At 39.3% G+C, this 18,543-nt stretch overlaps 1 protein-coding gene across 1 annotated transcript in view; it reads right to left on the minus strand.

The window, feature by feature from the left end:
- DNAH5 (dynein axonemal heavy chain 5) overlaps positions 1-18,543 on the minus strand; it is a 188,125-nt gene that overhangs the window by 40,351 nt on the left and 129,231 nt on the right. The window contains exons 52-59 of the mRNA XM_063299935.1: positions 12,527-12,699; positions 8,401-8,531; positions 6,879-7,032; positions 5,874-6,141; positions 4,294-4,525; positions 3,842-3,956; positions 2,568-2,744; positions 772-975 (exon numbers count right to left, since the gene is read on the minus strand). Of these exons, the coding sequence (XP_063156005.1) occupies positions 772-975; positions 2,568-2,744; positions 3,842-3,956; positions 4,294-4,525; positions 5,874-6,141; positions 6,879-7,032; positions 8,401-8,531; positions 12,527-12,699 (1,454 nt within the window). The remainder of the gene's footprint in view (positions 1-771; positions 976-2,567; positions 2,745-3,841; positions 3,957-4,293; positions 4,526-5,873; positions 6,142-6,878; positions 7,033-8,400; positions 8,532-12,526; positions 12,700-18,543) is intronic.

An 18,543-nucleotide genomic window follows, 5' to 3' on the forward strand; every position in this document is an offset into this window, starting at 1 on the left:
TCAATAATAAATAAATAAAAATTGGTCACGAGTCCATTCTCTAGGACTTCCATCTAGTAATTGTCAAGCTGCACAGTCTCTCACGGGAATACAGCACTGAAGTCTCTCAATACTAAACAGACTAAGTCCAGGCTAAGACTGAGGCTGTAATGGTATCACTGGAAGTGGTGGTGGGTCTTTTGCATCTGATTTTAAAAGCAGGAGTGGGAGACCTCTGGGAGAGAAAAAAATGTATAACCACAATAAAACAAAACAGCCCAAAATCATGCCACTAATTTCTGGTTCCAAGAAGACTCAATTTCAGTGATGCTAATTTTGGTCATTTTGTGGGGTTCCTGGATGGAGGAAAAATAAGAATGGAAGCTCTCTCCCAAAAGCCTTTCACTTCCATCCCCCCTCCCCCCTTTAATTTTGTAAAACAATAACCACATAGCTATCTTGAAATCTCAAGGGGCTGGGGAGACATCAGTGCTGGGGGCCACATGCAGCCTCTGGGTTTTCTACCCTGTCTTAAAAGCTGCTGCTTTCCAATCCCATATCCCCATTCATACAGGAGGAGCCCTATGTCTAAGTTTAGGCTTGAGAGGAAACATGGTATATGTGCACATAGGGGAAACCTCTCCATGGGACAAGATGGAAAATCTTTAGGGGCTAGACATAACTCCAGCTGAATTCCTCCCCACATGCAATGTTCTGCTGCCACTATAAATTGCACATTCATATATTGTTCAGCCTTATCTTCTTTTTTCTTATCAGCACTTTTTGGTATACCTGCAAGTTCTGTAAGAAGTTCCCTGCTGTCATCAGTTTCAAGGACTCCTGCCATGATGGCATAATGCAGTTTTTCTCCAGGTCTACTTTGGTAGCATTTACTTTCCTCTGGAACAGCAGCAATACACAGTCCATGATACGCATGATAAGATGAGGTGGTCGACCCAGCGTGCGGACAGTGGCAATGTCTGCAGGCTTGATTGTCTACATTATTGAAAGGATAAACAGAATTAGGAATTATCACAGTCTTCTTAAGAGCCTGAAAAAAATCAGTATGCATTTCATTTAATGGCATCCCACTGTGGGTTCAACAACATCAGCCAATTACACCAAACTGTATTCAGAAATTAAGATAATACACAGTTGTTGTTAAGCCAGGACCATGTCAAGCATCATCTAGTGTTGAACTCTTGGTAGATATTTGTCCATTCTTTGCATAATATCATTTAGGACATACCTTATCATACCAGATAGTAGCACCTAGCCAACCTTGGCGTATCTCAAATGAATTAGGCAGGATCAGACATGCTAATACTTGGATGGGAGACTAACAGGAAACCACAGGCTTGTAGGCTAAGCTGGAAGTTGGAAAAGCATCCTGGAAGGCAGCAGTGGCAAACCACTTGCAGGTCACTTCCAAAAGCATTACATCAGCATGTGCATGTAGCCACCAGGTATTGTGCATGACTTGAGGGAGTCTACCTTATTTTTAATTATTTTACAATAACTGATCTATGAAAGTGTGCATGTGTCTGCACATACACACATATACTTTTGTATGTCTGCATGCGAGAATAATCGACGCAGAACAAAAGAGAATTATAAAAGTTTAGAAGGTAATTGTTACAGGTTCTGCCTTCTTCAGCTGCCCTGATGTGAAGTGATCGCCATAGTTAATGTGGCTGCTGTAGAACACAACATATTTGGTGTGGGTAAATGATGTTAGATGCTATTCCCCAGACTGAAATCGCAGTGTATATATCACATCATTTCACCATGTTTCTGAATCAGGTGGTATTTCTATTTCTGTCAAATTAAACAGGCAGTGGTTATTGGAATTGATGTGGCCTGCAGTTAGTTGTTCTAATGGTTTCTGTCAGGTGTGATTTATAGGCTGTAAAATGTGAATGCAAATCAGTCATTTTACCTACATATTTATGGTGACTCCTTGAAAGTTTACATTTAATAGCATTAATTACATTGCAGGATCTACAGGGGACACCTGATGTATAAAAATCCTGCCAGTCTTTAATGATGGCTGACTTCTTGAAAGAAACAGGTGATGCAGCACTTGGACTCAGAAGGATGTGATTAATTCCTGCCAATAAATGCAGCTCACTTGTACTCTGTGTAGATTTAGTAGCTGTAGAATGCTATGACAGGTTTTTTGACTGCTTTGACATGTTTTCACTAACAGTAAGTAGCTTTCCTGATAAGTTGGAGATTGCTGGATCTACCACCAATGCTATGTGATCTTCCTTTTGTAAATTGTTTTAATACTTGGGGTTGATTCTCTGTGTGAAAAGTATGTTTTACACACAGAGAAAAAACCCCGAGCGTTAAAAAAATAAATGGAGCAGCTATCTTAGAAAGGCAGTGAGTAAAGATCAAAGGGATGGTGGGGGTGGGGGAGTAGGATAACAGAATTTGCATTCATACAAATGCATATGAGTTTCACCCATGATGGGAAAGGGAAAGGAGGGAGCACATAGAAACAGTTTCCAATCTAGAGTTCTGAGAGGACAGCGTATCTCTGGGAGGGCAAACAGTGGACTCTCCTTTCATTCTTCATTAACCTGCAAAGCAGCCTCGGCCTCTTCTAAAGCAGGTTTAGCAGCCTCTAATTTTTCTTCAGCAATACCCTTGTCTGCTGAAATGCTGTCTACAATAGCCTGGGCTTTGTCCTTCACTTTCTGAACTTCTGCTTTCACCTTTTCAGCAGCCTGAGCTTTCACTGTGACTTCTTTTAATACCTATTGAGGACATTAAAACAAAAAGAATGAAATAAAGTAAATGGAGAAACAAGTAATTATTATTGTAGAAAATAATTCTTTGTCAAGAGTTTATTTTATCCTCACCAATTACAGTTCTTTGTATTTCAGTGAACAAGCAGTGTAAGATCCCATAGACCAGGGGCAAGCCACTGTTTTGGGACACGATGCTTCCATTTAGCATTTTAGGTTGGCTGAGCTCCCAAAAGTGGGTGGGGCTACACACCATGTAGGCAAGGCTAAGATTTGGGTGATGTTTTGTGGGTTCTTGATTTTTTATCTGTGATATATGCCTATTTTAGGGCTTATAATGCCATTTTCTTCTGATTCCCATCTCAAAATGGCCAAGTATTCTGGCATCAATGTTGTATGATGTATCCCTTTTGTATAGGCTGACCATACGTCCCATTTTGAATGGGAGAGTCCCATTTTTTTTAACATTTCCAGACCGTCCCGTCGTTTTAATATAAATGTCAATTTTGTCTCGTTTTCTTAAAAACCTTACTTAAACATTTGAAAGTTCTCGTGAACCTGTCAGAATGCAGTCTGACTTTGAGTGGAAGGAGGGGAAGCTCAGCAGAAATGGCACAAAAAAAAGCTGCAGAGCTCAACCCAGTGGGAAACCTAAAAAGAAAAAAACAGGATCAGCTGATAGGTGGTGATCAAAGGGCAAGCTGATTGGCTCCTGCCTTGAAGTGTCGGGAAGCACAGCCAGAGGAGGAATGGCTTGTCAGAGACAACCATTCACTAGACTCTCCAGCCCAGCCTTGCCTCTCGCAAATGAAGGAATCCGAAGATTCCCAGCCCGAGAAAACTGAAGAAGTTCCTGCCTGCCAATCCAGCCCATCACCCAGCCCTGCCCCATTTTGCCATCCCAATGTCCCATTTTTGTCTCAAGGAAATTTGGTCAGCCTACTTTTGTATGATGTGACGAACAACTCCTAGAATCTTCAACTAATGGTATCTGGAATTCAGAAAGCTAATGTATAGAAAGGCACCAATAGGGGAAGTCCACTAAAGATTTTTCTTCAAAGTTCTCCCATTAGTGAAAGAGTTTAAATAAACACACGGCACTTTACCATATCAGCTTTTTCATTGGCAATCTTAAGTTCTTTCTCTTTGGCTTCCAGCTCTTTACTCAAAGCCGCCACAGATTCAGAAGCCTCTTTCAGCTTCTCCAATCCAGTATTCATTCTGAAAGTTAGCATATATAAAATCATCTTTAAAAAAAAATCCCCAAGCACAAAACTTCACTAGACTAGAAACTTCAATCAAGTGTCTTTATTCTGAAAATAATCTTTGATTATTCCCTTTCACCTAAAATAAAAGGAAGTAATCTGTGGCCCTAGAACTATTTGTGACCTTTGGTCTAATTTTATATTCCCTCAGCATAATTTCACAACCTATCTACAAGGAACCAGTTCAAATCTTTTGAACATATGTTACTTCCTTGGCAGTACTGAGACTGGTTATTCCGCTTAGCTATTCGGCAAGGACAATAACTGATTATAAGGGTATCAAAACACTTCACCTGTTGGCCAAGGTCTGCACCTCAGCATGCTTTTCTTTGTATATAGCTTTATATCCTTGAATAAAGGACAAATAAGATTTGGGGGTCACATGGGTAGATCGACGGTATCTTTGAAAGTAGTCGACACATTTTTCAGCAACTCCATCTTGGAAGGAACCCATACACTGCACCATTTCTTTTTTGATATCTTCAGTACAATCAATTTCATATGATGACAAGAAATGCTCCGATACTAAAATGAGATTTAACTTCTATTAGTATAAACACTAATTGGTTCTCTGGCAAAAGAAATTTAGGATGACTCCTGACCTATTTCTTAGGCTAAATGCATAAGGATACTGTGAGGAAAACAAGGATAACCCTGAAAATTTCTTTTCTTACCCATCCTTATCCTTCTTCCCCATCTCTCTATCCCAGTCATTGTCTTGGACTTCTCTCCTTCCTTGAAAGCAGCAAAATCAACCTTCTGAGCAACTCCAACATTCACACTTGACAGACAAGTGTGAACTATGTGATATCCAGGGGAATTCCAGGAGGGGGGCAGAAAAGTCAACATGGTAGTTGTTACCTCATGATCGAAGCCCACCCATTTTTTACATGTTTTGTGTGTGCACTACACATAAAGAAAGGAACAGGCTTCATCTGCATGAGCATCTTTATTTTTTGACACTCCCTTACTTCAGATGCCCGTGGTGATCTCACAAATCAAATATATGACCTCAAACACTGTAATATATTGATATATGCAATAACATAAACACCCCATTTTTAACCATTGCTAACTATGTGACTCTCAAGCTATGTAAACTATAGGCCTAGGGAACTGAGCACTTTTAATTGCCAAAGTATCTGCAGTCTTTGCATGTTTTTCTTCTCTTCTCTTTTTTGATGCAGGAGGTTAGATATTATTATTTCTGCTCTTTCTCATTTGTACGTCACAGGCTCTCTGCTTATCATCTCAGGGGTGAAATCAGCTTAGCATTTATCTCTTTTTACCGATGGGTAATCCTCCTTCTGTAATTATTGGGAGCAAAGCTAGTATTCTTGTCTTGATGGAATTAAGAATCCCATTGCTTTAAGAATAAGTAAATGGGCTTCAATTAATTTTGTCATTTGTATTTCTCAGATCAAGTCATTTATTTCAAAGAAAGAAATTCAACTGCAGTATGCTTTCTCAATAGCAAACGCTTCACATGTGGAGAGAGAAAACTCTCTAACATTATCATTATTGAAGTGCCATCAACACAATAATTTCTTTGTACACATGTTCTAAGGCTACTCTAATTCATCCAAAACTTTTCAGAGTCTTGCTGGAATGTAAAAATAATACATTTATATTTTGAAGATAATATTCTAAGTGTATTTTTCTTTATATATAATCAATATATAATCAATGTATATGCATCAAAGCAATCCTCAAAAAAGATTCTGATAAAGTTTTGCTTCAACAACATCTCCAAGGCCATCTTCCACTCAGAATAAAAAATTGATCTCAAGGGAAATGATACACTGTAGAAGAGATCTTCATCAGGCTAACAAAATTATAATCCATTTCAATAGCTAAATATCTCAAAACTCACCTGCAACCAGGGCATCTTTGGGCCAGCGGCTAAACCAGTCTATAGTGCAACCAGAAATAAGGGCAGGGAACTTCAACGCTCTGTTTCGGAATTTTTCACCCACTGGTGAAAAACAAAGAACCACATGCAGGTTCTGGCGAACTCTAGTCATGAAATAATCATATACATTCTCATTGGTGGGAGGACGTCGTGGATGCTCCTTCTTCATAACTGGAATGAGATCTCCAATGATTTCATCAATTTCATCACGAGCAAACAAGTTGGAAACCTAAAGGGGAAGAACAGTTTTTTATAGTATCCCACATACAGCCAGCCATCAATTTTTTTTAAAAAAAGTTGTTTATCTGTCTTTTAAAATATCGATAATTCATTCATATATTACCAAAAGATTATACATTTGAAATGCTGAAGTTAAAAAGCTGATTGTTAGATTGTGTCATGAGTTTATAACTGATAATTAAAGCATTTTAATTATAATTCATTTGTTGCTATTTTATTGTTTGCTGCTTTGAATGCTAGCTTTGTGGGAAAAGGCAGGATATGCCAATAAATAATAACATTCACGTTTAATTTTCCTTTCTCTTCCTTTTTATTCTTAACACCTGTGCCATCCAGATGTTACTGAATTGCAACTCCCAATCTGCTTCAACAATGGCCTTGCTAGTCAAGGCTGCTGGGATATGAAGGTCAGCAATTTTTGGAGAGCTAAAACTGACTATCTCTGTATCTTTGCTTCTCAATTGGTGTGATTCTACTAAAGATCTTCACCAAGTCTGTCTTGATTGATTGTACCTCAGTAGTAAATTCACTAAAAACTAAGAGCTTGATACACTCTATGTTTACTCAAAAGTCAGTGTTTCAGTGGGTATGTTTCTTCATCATCAGTGCACCCAAGCACAGAACTTCACAGAACCAGTCTGTCACTAAAGCTTCATCAGCCAAGCTCTCTCTGTTTCTGGAAACCCAGGGCTAACTCAAAACCAAGAGGAGAGATGAAAACCCTACTTCTCCTGATGATAGAACATTGTTCATATACTCCAGGAAAGCTTCATCTTTTATTTCATTATCTGTAAAAATGAAGCTGATTCCTTTTCCTTGCTGTCCGGCTGTTTTATACAGATGCTTCAAGTCTTCCATCAAATTAGACGCATTGTAGGATCTAGAAAAAGGGAAAAAATAGTCACAGACATTCCAAGCTTCCTGGCCTGCAAATAATTTTTATCAAGCCAAGATGCCTTAAAATAAGAACAGTTTGTCTTGCCCTTTCTATTTAGTGTCTGTTTTAATGATTGTTGCTTTTAGAAATCTGCAGTATGTCTACATAGTGTATCTATGCATTTTAATGCTCTCCACTATTTAAGGTTATTTCTCAATTTGTCTACTATTTTATTCTTCAACTCATTTTTGTTTCATTGTTCTAAGATATATTATGTTTTGATAATACAGAATATAAACATAATTAACAAAACAAACCAAGCTGTAATAATTCATATAGAGTTTTCATTATGGAATTTGGAAAAATTAGAAAGTCCTATCAGTTACTAATGCTAAACTCACTCCTTTTAGATGGAATATATTTTATTTAACAGGTACAACTGAGGTCTTACTTACAAGATCATAGGAAATCTGAATTTGTGGTAGACATTTCCACAGGGAGTGCGAATCACACAAGAGATCAGCAGAGCACATTACTTTGTTGGTTGTATATTTAGAATCACAAAATAACAAGCAGGCACTTGTTAAGTTCCTGCATAGCGCATCTTCTTTAATATTGGTAGCACAATGCTGATCCCATTTCACATAACAGAGATAGTAACTGTATTTGCCTGAAAGAAACACTAGTTTCTTTTCTCCAATTTTTTTTTTAAAATGGGAGGATTGTCCTAGATTTACTGAGAGGTTAACTTCATATGTATATGTATGTATGTATGTATGTATGTATGTATGTATACACACACACATACATACATACACGCATATACATACACACACATACACAAACACACATATACACACGCAAACATATATACATAGAGAGAGAATGCGAGCGGTTTTCTTTTAAATTCAGAGCTACCTTTTGTATGATTATGATATTGTCAAATATGTAGACCTATACAAATTTCTATGTATTCTTTCTTTATCCAGGATTTGAGGGGAAAATTAGTTTTTTATGTTGCTTCAATTTTTTTTTTAAAAAGCTGCTTTGAATGCTATCTTCTGTGTACTAGATAAGGGTGAAACATTTGCATTGCCTTTTCTTTACTACAAATGCTTGTTTTCTCGTGTAGCACTGAATATTAAAGTTTCAGACTACAACCATTTCTAGAGTTTGAGAGATTTGTTTGCATTCAACAAAACTGGGGAGGCAAGATAGTTTAAAAAGCAGGCTAAAGATTATATAGACCTGTGCTTCTTAACATCAGAACTAGCACAATAATATTAATTAACAATTTTCCATATTAATTATTTGATTTGTTTTATAAATTAAGCATTTCATTCTGATACTGGGTTTTATTCAACAGGTTACCTTGTTAATGTGATCTGGAACTTATTATAGCCTGCTATGAATGATGCCAGTTTTGTCAAGCTCTGCTTTCCAGACCCTCCAACACCAACAAGTAGGGCATTTCCACGGGGAGTGCGAATCACACGAGAGATCTGCAGAGCACAGAATCATTTTGTTGGCTGAATCACAAAATAACAAGCAGGCACTTGATAAGTTCCTGCATAGCTCAGCTTCTTTAATGTCGGTAGCACAATGCTGATCCCAATCTTTGCCTTGATCATTCATTAAACTCCTTCAAAGAATGTAAGCTCCAGGTTTCACCAGAGACATTTTGCTTTCTAGGATCAAGGGCAAGATGGTGCTTCTCTTATTCCTTGCACAGAGGTATATGGATTGACATTTGAATCTTATTTCAGTACTGTGACGGCCAGCATCTTCTACCACCTTAAAGTAACATGATCAAGTACCTGGTATAGTGTATAACCTGGACTGATTGACTGCTAATGAGAATCTTTCCCAAAAGCCCACCTGTGATATCAATCAGTTCAGGCCAATAACAGAAAACACTGTCACTACTCATATGATGGTTCAGTGTAATGACACAGATACCAAAATTACTCCTCCTTAGAGAAAGAACCTAAGAGACGGCTTTATACATGGACTTCACCAGATGGACAACACCGAAATCAGATTGACTACATCCTTTGAAGCCAAAGGGGGCGGACATCTATACAGTCAGTAAAAACAAGACCTGGAGCTGACTGTAGTTCAGATCACGAACTTCTTCTTGCACAATTTAGGATCAGACTAAAGAGATTAGGGAAGACCCACAGATCAGCTAGATTTGAGCTCACTAATACCCCTAAGGAATATGCAGTGGAGGTGAAGAATAGATTTAAGGGACTGGACTTAGTAGATAGGGTCCCGGAAGAACTATGGACAGAAGTTCGCAACATTGTTCAGGAGGCAGCAACAAAATACATCCCAAAGAAAGAGAAAACCAAGAAGGCAAAGTGGCTGTCTGCTGAGACACTAGAAGTAGCCCAAGAAAGAAGGAAAGCAAAAGGCAACAGTGATAGGGGGAGATATGCCCAATTACATGCAAAATTCCAGAGGTTAGCCAGAAGAGATAAGGAATTATTTTTAAACAAGCAATGCGTGGAAGTGGAAGAAGACAATAGAATAGGAAGGACAAGAGACCTCTTCCAGAAAATTAGAAACATTGGAGGTAAATTCCAGGCCAAAATGGGTACAATCAAAAACAAAGATGGCAAGGACCTAACAGAAGAAGAAGAGATCAAGAAAAGGTGGCAAGAATATATGGAAGACCTGTATAGGAAGGATAACAATATCAGGGATGGCTTTGACGGTGTGGTCAGTGAGCTAGAGCCAGACATCCTGAAGAGTGAGATTGAATGGGCCTTAAGAAGCATTGCTAATAACAAGGCAGCAGGAGATGACGGCATCCCAGCTGAACTGTTCAAAATCTTGCAAGATGATGCTGTCGAGGTAATGCATGCTATATGCCAGCAAATTTGGAAAACACAAGAATGGCCATCAGATTGGAAAAAATCAACTTATATCCCCATACCAAAAAAGGGAAACACTAAAGAATGTTCAAACTATCGAGCAGTGGCACTCATCTCACATGCCAGTAAGGTAATGCGCAAGATCCTGCAAGGTAGACTTCAGCAGTTCATGGAGCGAGAATTGCCAGATGCACAAGCTGGGTTTAGAAAAGGCAGAGGAACTAGGGACCAAATTGCCAATATCCGATGGGTGATGGAAAAAGCCAGGGAGTTTCAGAAAAACATCTATTTCTGTTTTATTGACTCTTCTAAAACCTTTGACTGTGTGGACCATAACAAATTGTGGCAAGTTCTTAGCGGCATGGGGATACCAAGTCATCTTGTATGCCTCCTGAAGACTCTGTATAACGACCAAGTAGCAACAGTAAGAACAGACCACGGAACAACGGACTGGTTTAAGATTGGGTAAGGAGTACGGCAGGGCTGTATACTCTCACCCTACCTATTCAACTTGTATGCAGAACACATCATGCGACATGCTGGGCTTGAGGAATCCAAGGCTGGGGTTAAAATCGCTGGAAGAAACATTAACAATCTCAGATATGCAGATGATACCACTTTGACGGCTGAAAGCGAAGAGGAACTGAGGAGCCTTATGATGAAGGTGAAAGAAGAAAGTGCAAAAGCTGGCTTGCAGCTAAACCTCAAAAAAACCAAGATTATGGCAACCAGCTTGATTGATAACTGGCAAATAGAGGGAGAAAATGTAGAAGCAGTGAAAGACTTTGTATTTCTAGGTGCGAAGATTACTGCAGATGCTGACTGCAGTAGGAAATCAGAAGATGTTTAATCCTTGGAAGAAGAGCAATGACAAATCTCGATAAAATAGTTAACAGCAGAGACATCACACTGATAACAAAGGTCCGCATTGTTAAAGCAATTGTATTCCCAGTAGTAACATATGGCTGCGAGAGCTGGACCATAAGGAAGGCTGAGAGAAGAAAGATAGATACTTTTGAATTGTGGTGTTGGAGGAAAATTCTGAGAGTGCCTTGGACTGCAAGAAGATCAAACTAGTCCATACTCCAGGAAATAAAGCCAGACTGCTCACTTGAGGGAATGATATTAAAGGCCAAACTGAAATACTTTGGCCACATAATGAGAAGACAGGACACCCTGGAGAAGATGCTGATGCTAGGGAGAGTGGAAGGCAAAAGGAAGAGGGGCCGACCAAGGGCAAGATGGATGGATGATATTCTAGAGGTGACGGACTCGTCCCTGGGGGAGCTGGGGGTGTTGACGATGGACAGGAAGCTTTGATGTGGGCTGGTCCATGAAGTCACAAAGAGTCGGAAGCGACTGAACGAATAAACAACAACAAACAACACAAGAGAAAGAAATGTTTGATACAAACAACTTTTCTCATAAGGAAGATCATTTGGGTTTGGAAGCATATTTTGAGTTCTTATTTACATAGAACTTTCTTTCTCAGAAAGGTGCACAAGACCAGTGTCTTCTGTCCTAAGTCGGTTGCACTAACGTACTCAAACTCTGAGGACTTGAACACTAATTTGTTCAAAATGTCATAGTCACTTTAGAGGCTCTACAGCACTGAGAATGCTGTACTGTCAACAAAACAGGCCACTTTATGGAACAAGACTTTATTAAATATAGTGGCAAAGCTAAGCTAAAACATTACTAAAGCAGTATCATAATCTATTGGTTGCTGGAACAACAGTTTATTTCTGCTTAGCTGAGAAATCTCTCTCCTGACTACCTCAATTTGACTATCGTTAAAAGAAAAATGAAGCGGTGCCTCACAGACGCTAGAGCAGAACAGCTGACTTAATCAGAACCCTTCATGAATGACTGGTGAATCAGAGACAATCATGACTGCTCTTATACCCTATAACCTGCCACCAAGGTAGCCATCATATGCTTGATAGTAGGGCTGGCCCCGTTAACCTTCACCCCCATCCCTAGCACAGTAAGTATTTGGTACAAATGAATAAATCTGTTTCTCATGATGTTACTTTTACATGGTTTTACCCACAATTCTGTTATTCTATAAATCTGCATTTTTAAAAATTAGCAATCTCAAGATATTATTTCAGTTATGGCACCAGCATAAATAAGAGCAACACATTGGCTCTCATGTTTAGCATTTCTACAGAGTCTAGGACAGTATCCAGCATCTGCCTTGCTTACTCCTGCAGATGACGGGGTACAGGATGGAGAATTTCTTAACAATAATTTTGTAAGAGAGATTTTCCCTGGAGGAATAGGGATAAATACCATTTGTCTCCTTTTACTGTAAAAAACAAAACAAAACAACAGGTGTTCACCTTTACATCTATCCAGCATCCTATGCTTTGAAAGATTGGCCATTTAGTTTTCTAGCGGCAACAAACTGATCATGAAAGCAGCATTTTCTGGAACTTGTTAGAGGCTGCACATGAATAAAACTTCATCTTCATCCAGGAAAGCTTCACTTTCACTATTTACATTTGAACATTGATAGAATTTGTACAGATGAAGCTGACAGATGATTGATGTTGCACCTCATACATCTGAAATTTCCAAAACTAAAATAAAGTAATTGTCATGTCCACTGGTACCTTTATTAAGTGAATCACAGTATCTGTAAAAAATACCAAATCCATTCCTGCCCCACGGATACTCTCATTATATATTTGTAAAAACATGTTCAAACGGTCTTTCAGAGCATCAAAAGATTCAATGGGTTCATATATTTTAGGCATGTCAGCTTCTGCTTCCTCTGGTTCTTCTCCTATAAGAAAATAACACTTCCAATTAGTATTGTTTCGTGTATCATTTCCGTGTTATCTTCTAACTCGACAGTCTTCTTGGCCCCGAAGAACTAAGAAAGGCACTCAAAAGGGTGAATATTGATGACTACAAATGCAACAGTAACAACGACAAGAGCAGTGCAGCAGAGCAGGGTTTAGCAGACTTCAGGCTTAAGGGCCTGTCTAATCAGTGAGAAGAAATAGAAATGTAAAAAGCTGTCATTTTGGCTCTTGGTGCGGTGATGTGGCTGATGAGCTCCTATGAACTCTGCTGACCCAAGTGGATGTGGCAATAATTTATTACAGGGTTATTTTTCTTTTCAGGGCTTTAAACTAGTGAACTGAAATGTTTTTGTGTGGTTTAACAAGGAAGTATGGTTCTTAATTAATAGAGGTGTGCAAAATGTTCCAAATTTTAAATGTTTTGAGCCCAGAACCTCCTGGGTTCTGGACCTCCTGGACCTTTCCAGAAGTGGTCAATGTTGGAATAGGCCATTCCTAGGTTATCAGAACTAGTCCAGCCTTGAAATAGGCATCTTTTAAAGTTGGACTACTTTCAGTAATGTTGGAAGGAACAGCTGTTCTGAAATTGGCATAGAACGTTTCAACTTTGAAACATTTTGAAGACTTGTACTCATCAGTTATACAAGTTTCTAACGCTTCCTGAAAAATTCCCCCACATCTAATCTTTGAAGGTATACACACACTTCTCCTAATCCAATTATATATAACAGCACACAAACAAATTAATCAAACTATTTCTTCCTTGCATTCCCTCAGATTTGTTCCAGTTGGCTGCCTTTCTCTAGAAGAAAATATAACTTAATATCATATGCCAAAATCTTAGATGCCAAAATGTATGTTCCAGAGTCCCAGTTAATCTCAAGTCTTTTGTCATACAATTTTTTCATAGTATGGTATTATTTCCCAGCTCAGAGTTTGGAAATTGCTGAGAAGAGATGGCAAGAGACTAAATATCAAGAGAAGAAATAAGCTGTAGCTGGGTACATACTGTAGCAAGGAAAGCAGGAAATAGAGACAAAAAGATGTGTGGATGACTTGCTAGGAATGGAGAAATACCTGAGCATCTTTGGGGAAATGGGAAACCACCCAGGCTGAGCTCTATAGCCACTACATCTACTGTATAAAATTGGGCCATTAAAAAGAGCAAACATAGAAAACAAGGCTTTCCATACAACTATTTTCATGCATTCAGGTCACATTCTTATAATTCCCTTCTAAAGGGAAGACTTGGCCAGTTAAGTTCCTGTCTTTATGAGCACAAAAAATGTCAATGCAATTTGATTTATTGAAGAAGCTCCTGAACATTGGAGCAATGCTTAGCAATAGGAACACTAGTGAAAGAAAAAAGGGGGTTTCCCAGCAGATTTGTAAGTTCAGAGGAGGACACTCCTATGAGATACTCAGCCATTTTTCAAGACACCATTTTTGAATACTAAGTTAACCAAAATTAATTTAAACAAAAGATATTTTGCTCTAAAGGAAATAAAATAGTTTTTGAACCATGCAAAACAAAACGCTAGCACTACAGTTAATTGCTCAAAGTAAATTCATCTCAAAAGCTGAATCAAGCATTAAAGCATCTTATACAACTTCAATAAAATTATGCAGAACTTTCTCCAACAAAGGAAAGGCTTTTAAAAATGCCAATTGTAAAACATTTCAAGTACTTTAAGGATTTTTTAAAATTTAATATGACAACTGGTTTTACCAACTATCTTATCCTATATTGAGAATATATTTTTCCTATATTTTTTATAAAGCTGAAATATTTATATTTGCTGAGCAGCGTCACAATGCTTAATTTCAGCTTTATCAGATTGCTGTGTCAATTATCGAGAAGCATGCTATACATCTAAGAAATTATTCCCCATCTTTGTTTTAAAGCAAAATAGAAATAAAAATTCAAGGTCACTATTTGGTCTACATACAGCCATGCTTGGCACGTTGACATCTATGAAATTAAAGATGCACTTTTAAGTGCAGAACTCAAACTTTTAGAATAAACTAAGCAACTCTGAGAAGATCAGAAGCCTCTCGCTTACCTTTGAAAGACTTTTCCTTCAGACCTAGTACAAAATAAAACGTGTTTCCATTTAAATAAAATATATATTTTGTTTACAGCTTTCCTATTTGTTTCTTGAAGAGATAGATTTGTCAAATGGTGTGGAAGACACTGTATCACAGACCTTCCTCATGACTCATAATAGTGAGAAACTATGCATGTTCTCCTAGAAAGCATTTCCATTATCTTCAGCAAAGGATCGTTACCTTGTCGTGGTGCTGGAGCTTGACCACCTCAATGATGCCATGAGCTAAACCATGAAGGGCCACCCAAAACGGGAAGGTCCTGACAGAGAGGTCAGACTAAATGCAATCCCTGGGGATGGTAATGGCAACCCACCCCAGTATTCTTGCCGTGAAAACTCAATGGATCAGTACAACCAGAGATATGTCGGTATACCATCGGAAGATGAGAACCCCAGGTCGGAAGATGGTCAAAATGCTACTGGGGAGGAACAGAGGATGAGCTCAACTAGCCCCAGACGTGATGACGCAGCTAGCTCAAAGCCAAAAGAACGGCTAGCGGCCGACGGTGCTGGTGGTGAATGGCGAATCCGATGTTCTAAGGATCAACACACCATTGGAACCTGGAATGTAAGATCTATGAGCCAGGGCAAATTGGATGTGGTTATTGGTGAGATGTCAAGATTAAAGATAGACATTCTGGGCATCGGTGAACTGAAATGGACTGGAATGGGCCACTTCACATCAAATGACCACCAGATCTACTACTGTGGACAAGAGGACCACAGAAGAAATGGAGTAGCCTTCATAATTAATAGTAAAGTGGCTAAAGCAGTGCTTGGATACAATCCAAAAAACGATAGAATGGTCTCATTTTGAATTCAGGGCAAGCCATCTAACATCACAGTGATCCAAATATACGCCCCAACCACAGATGCTGAAGAAGCTGAGGTAGAGCAGTTCTATGAGGATCTGCAGCACCTACTGGACAACACGCCTAAAAGAGATGTTATTTTCATCATGGGAGACTGGAATGCTAAGGTGGGCAGTCAAATGACACCTGGAATTACAGGTAAGCATGGCCTAGGAGAACAAAACGAAGCAGGACATTGGCTGATAGAATTTTGCCAAGACAATTCACTCTGCATAACAAACACTCTCTTCCAACAACCTAAGAGACGGCTTTATACATGGACTTCACCAGATGGACAACACCGAAATCAGATTGACTACATCCTTTGCAGCCAAAGGTGGCAGACATCTATACAGTCAGTAAAAACAAGACCTGGAGCTGACTGTAGTTCAGATCACGAACTTCTTCTTGCACAATTTAGGATCAGACTAAAGAGATTAGGGAAGACCCACAGATCAGCTAGATATGAGCTCACTAATATCCCTAAGGAATATGCAGTGGAGGTGAAGAATCGATTTAAGGGACTGGACTTAGTAGATAGGGTCCCGGAAGAACTATGCACAGAAGTTCGCAACATTGTTCAGGAGGCGGCAACAAAATACATCCCAAAGAAAGAGAAAACCAAGAAGGCAAAGTGGCTGTCTGCTGAGACACTAGAAGTAGCCCAAGAAAGAAGGAAAGCAAAAGGCAACAGTGATAGGGGGAGATATGCCCAATTAAATGCAAAATTCCAGAGGTTAGCCAGAAGAGATAAGGAATTATTTTTAAACAAGCAATGCGTGGAAGTGGAAAAAGACAATAGAATAGGAAGGACAAGAGACCTCTTCCAGAAAATTAGAAACATTGGAGGTAAATTCCAGGCAAAAATGGGTATGATCAAAAACAAAGATGGCAAGGACCTAACAGAAGAAGAAGAGATCAAGAAAAGGTGGCAAGAATATACGGACGACCTGTATAGGAAGGATAACAATATCGGGGATAGCTTTTACGGTGTGGTCAGTGAGCTAGAGCCAGACATCCTGACAAGTGAGGTTGAATGGGCCTTAAGAAGCATTGCTAATAACAAGGCAGCAGGAGACGACGGCATCCCAGCTGAACTGTTCAAAATCTTGCAAGATGATGCTGTCAAGGTAATGCATGCTATATGCCAGCAAATTTGGAAAACACAAGAATGGCCATCAGATTGGAAAAAATCAACTTATATCCCCATACCAAAAAAGGGAAACAGTAAAGAATGTCCAAACTATCGAACAGTGGCACTCATTTCACATGCCGGTAAGATAATGCGCAAGATCCTGCAAGGTAGACTTCAGCAATTCATGGAGCAAGAATTGCCAGATGTACAAGCTGGGTTTAGAAAAGGCAGAGGAACTAGGGACCAAATTGCCAATATCCGATGGATGATGGAAAAAGCCAGGGAGTTTCAGAAAAACATCTATTTCTGTTTTATTGACTATTCTAAAGCCTTTGACTGTGTGGACCATAACAAATTGTGGCAAGTTCTTAGTGGTATGGGGATACCAAGTCATCTTGTATGCCTCCTGAAGACTCTGTATAACGACCAAGTAGCAACAGTAAGAACAGACCACGGAACAACGGACTGGTTTAAGATTGGGAAAGGAGTACAGCAGGGCTGTATACTCTCACCCTACCTATTCAACTTGTATGCAGAACACATCATGCGACATGCTGGGCTTGAGGAATCCAAGGCTGGGGTTAAAATCGCTGGAAGAAACATTAACAATCTCAGATATGCAGATGATACCGCTTTGATGGCTGAAAGCGAAGAGGAACTGAGGAGCCTTATCATGAAGGTGAAAGAAGAAAGTACAAAAGCTGGCTTGCAGCTAAACCTGATAAAAACCAAGATTATGGCAACCAGCTTGATTGATAACTGGCAAATAGAGGGAGAAAATGTAGAAGCAGTGAAAGACTTTGTATTTCTAGGTGCAAAGATTACTGCAGATGCTGACTGCAGTCAGGAAATCAGAAGACATTTAATCCTTGGGAGAAGAGCAATGACAAATCTCGATAAAATAGTTAAGAGCAGAGACATCACACTGACAGCAAAGGTCCGCATAGTTAAAGCAATGGTGTTCCCCGTAGGAACATATAGCTGCGAGAGCTGGACCATAAGGAAGGCTGAGAGAAGGAACATAGATGCTTTGGAACTGTGGTGTTGGAGGAAATTACTGAGAGTAACTTGGACTGCAAGAAGATCAAACCAGTCCATCCTCCAGGAAATAGAGCCAGACTGCTCACTTGAAGGAATGATATTAAAGGCAAAACTGAAATAGTTTGGCCACATAATGAGAAGACAGGACACCCTGGAGAAGATGCCGATGCTAGGGAGAGTGGAGGGCAAAAGGAAGAGTGGCCGACCAAGGGCAAGGTGGATGGATGATATTCTAGAGGTGACGGACTCGTCCCTGGGGGAGCTGGGGGTGTTGATGACCGACAGGAAGCTCTGGCGTGGGCTGGTCCATGAAGTCACGAAGAGTCGGAAGCAACTAAACGAATAAACAACAACATTTCCATTATATTTAATAGCAGCAGTTTTAAACGTCTGCAGAGTCAAAAATTCCAAGCATACTCTGACCAGAAGTCTGAATCCAGTGGAACTGTATTCAGAATTAATATCCTTGGGATTATGCTTTGTGGATCAAGTGGTGGTGAGAGCTTGCCTTCTGTAACTGGAATACAAAATAGACTGAAGATAGACTTAGCTTGAAGCTCATAGGAAGACTGTCAGTAACTCATGCAAAATCAACTGCTTTTACTTCTTCTGTCCCTCCTAATTATCTCAACAGCCATGCATGGCAATTATCAGTAACGTTGCTGGGCAAATGCTTCTTCTGAATAT

Source organism: Candoia aspera, chromosome 3 (genome assembly GCF_035149785.1).
Source record: "Candoia aspera isolate rCanAsp1 chromosome 3, rCanAsp1.hap2, whole genome shotgun sequence".
Taxonomy (NCBI): domain Eukaryota; kingdom Metazoa; phylum Chordata; class Lepidosauria; order Squamata; family Boidae; genus Candoia; species Candoia aspera.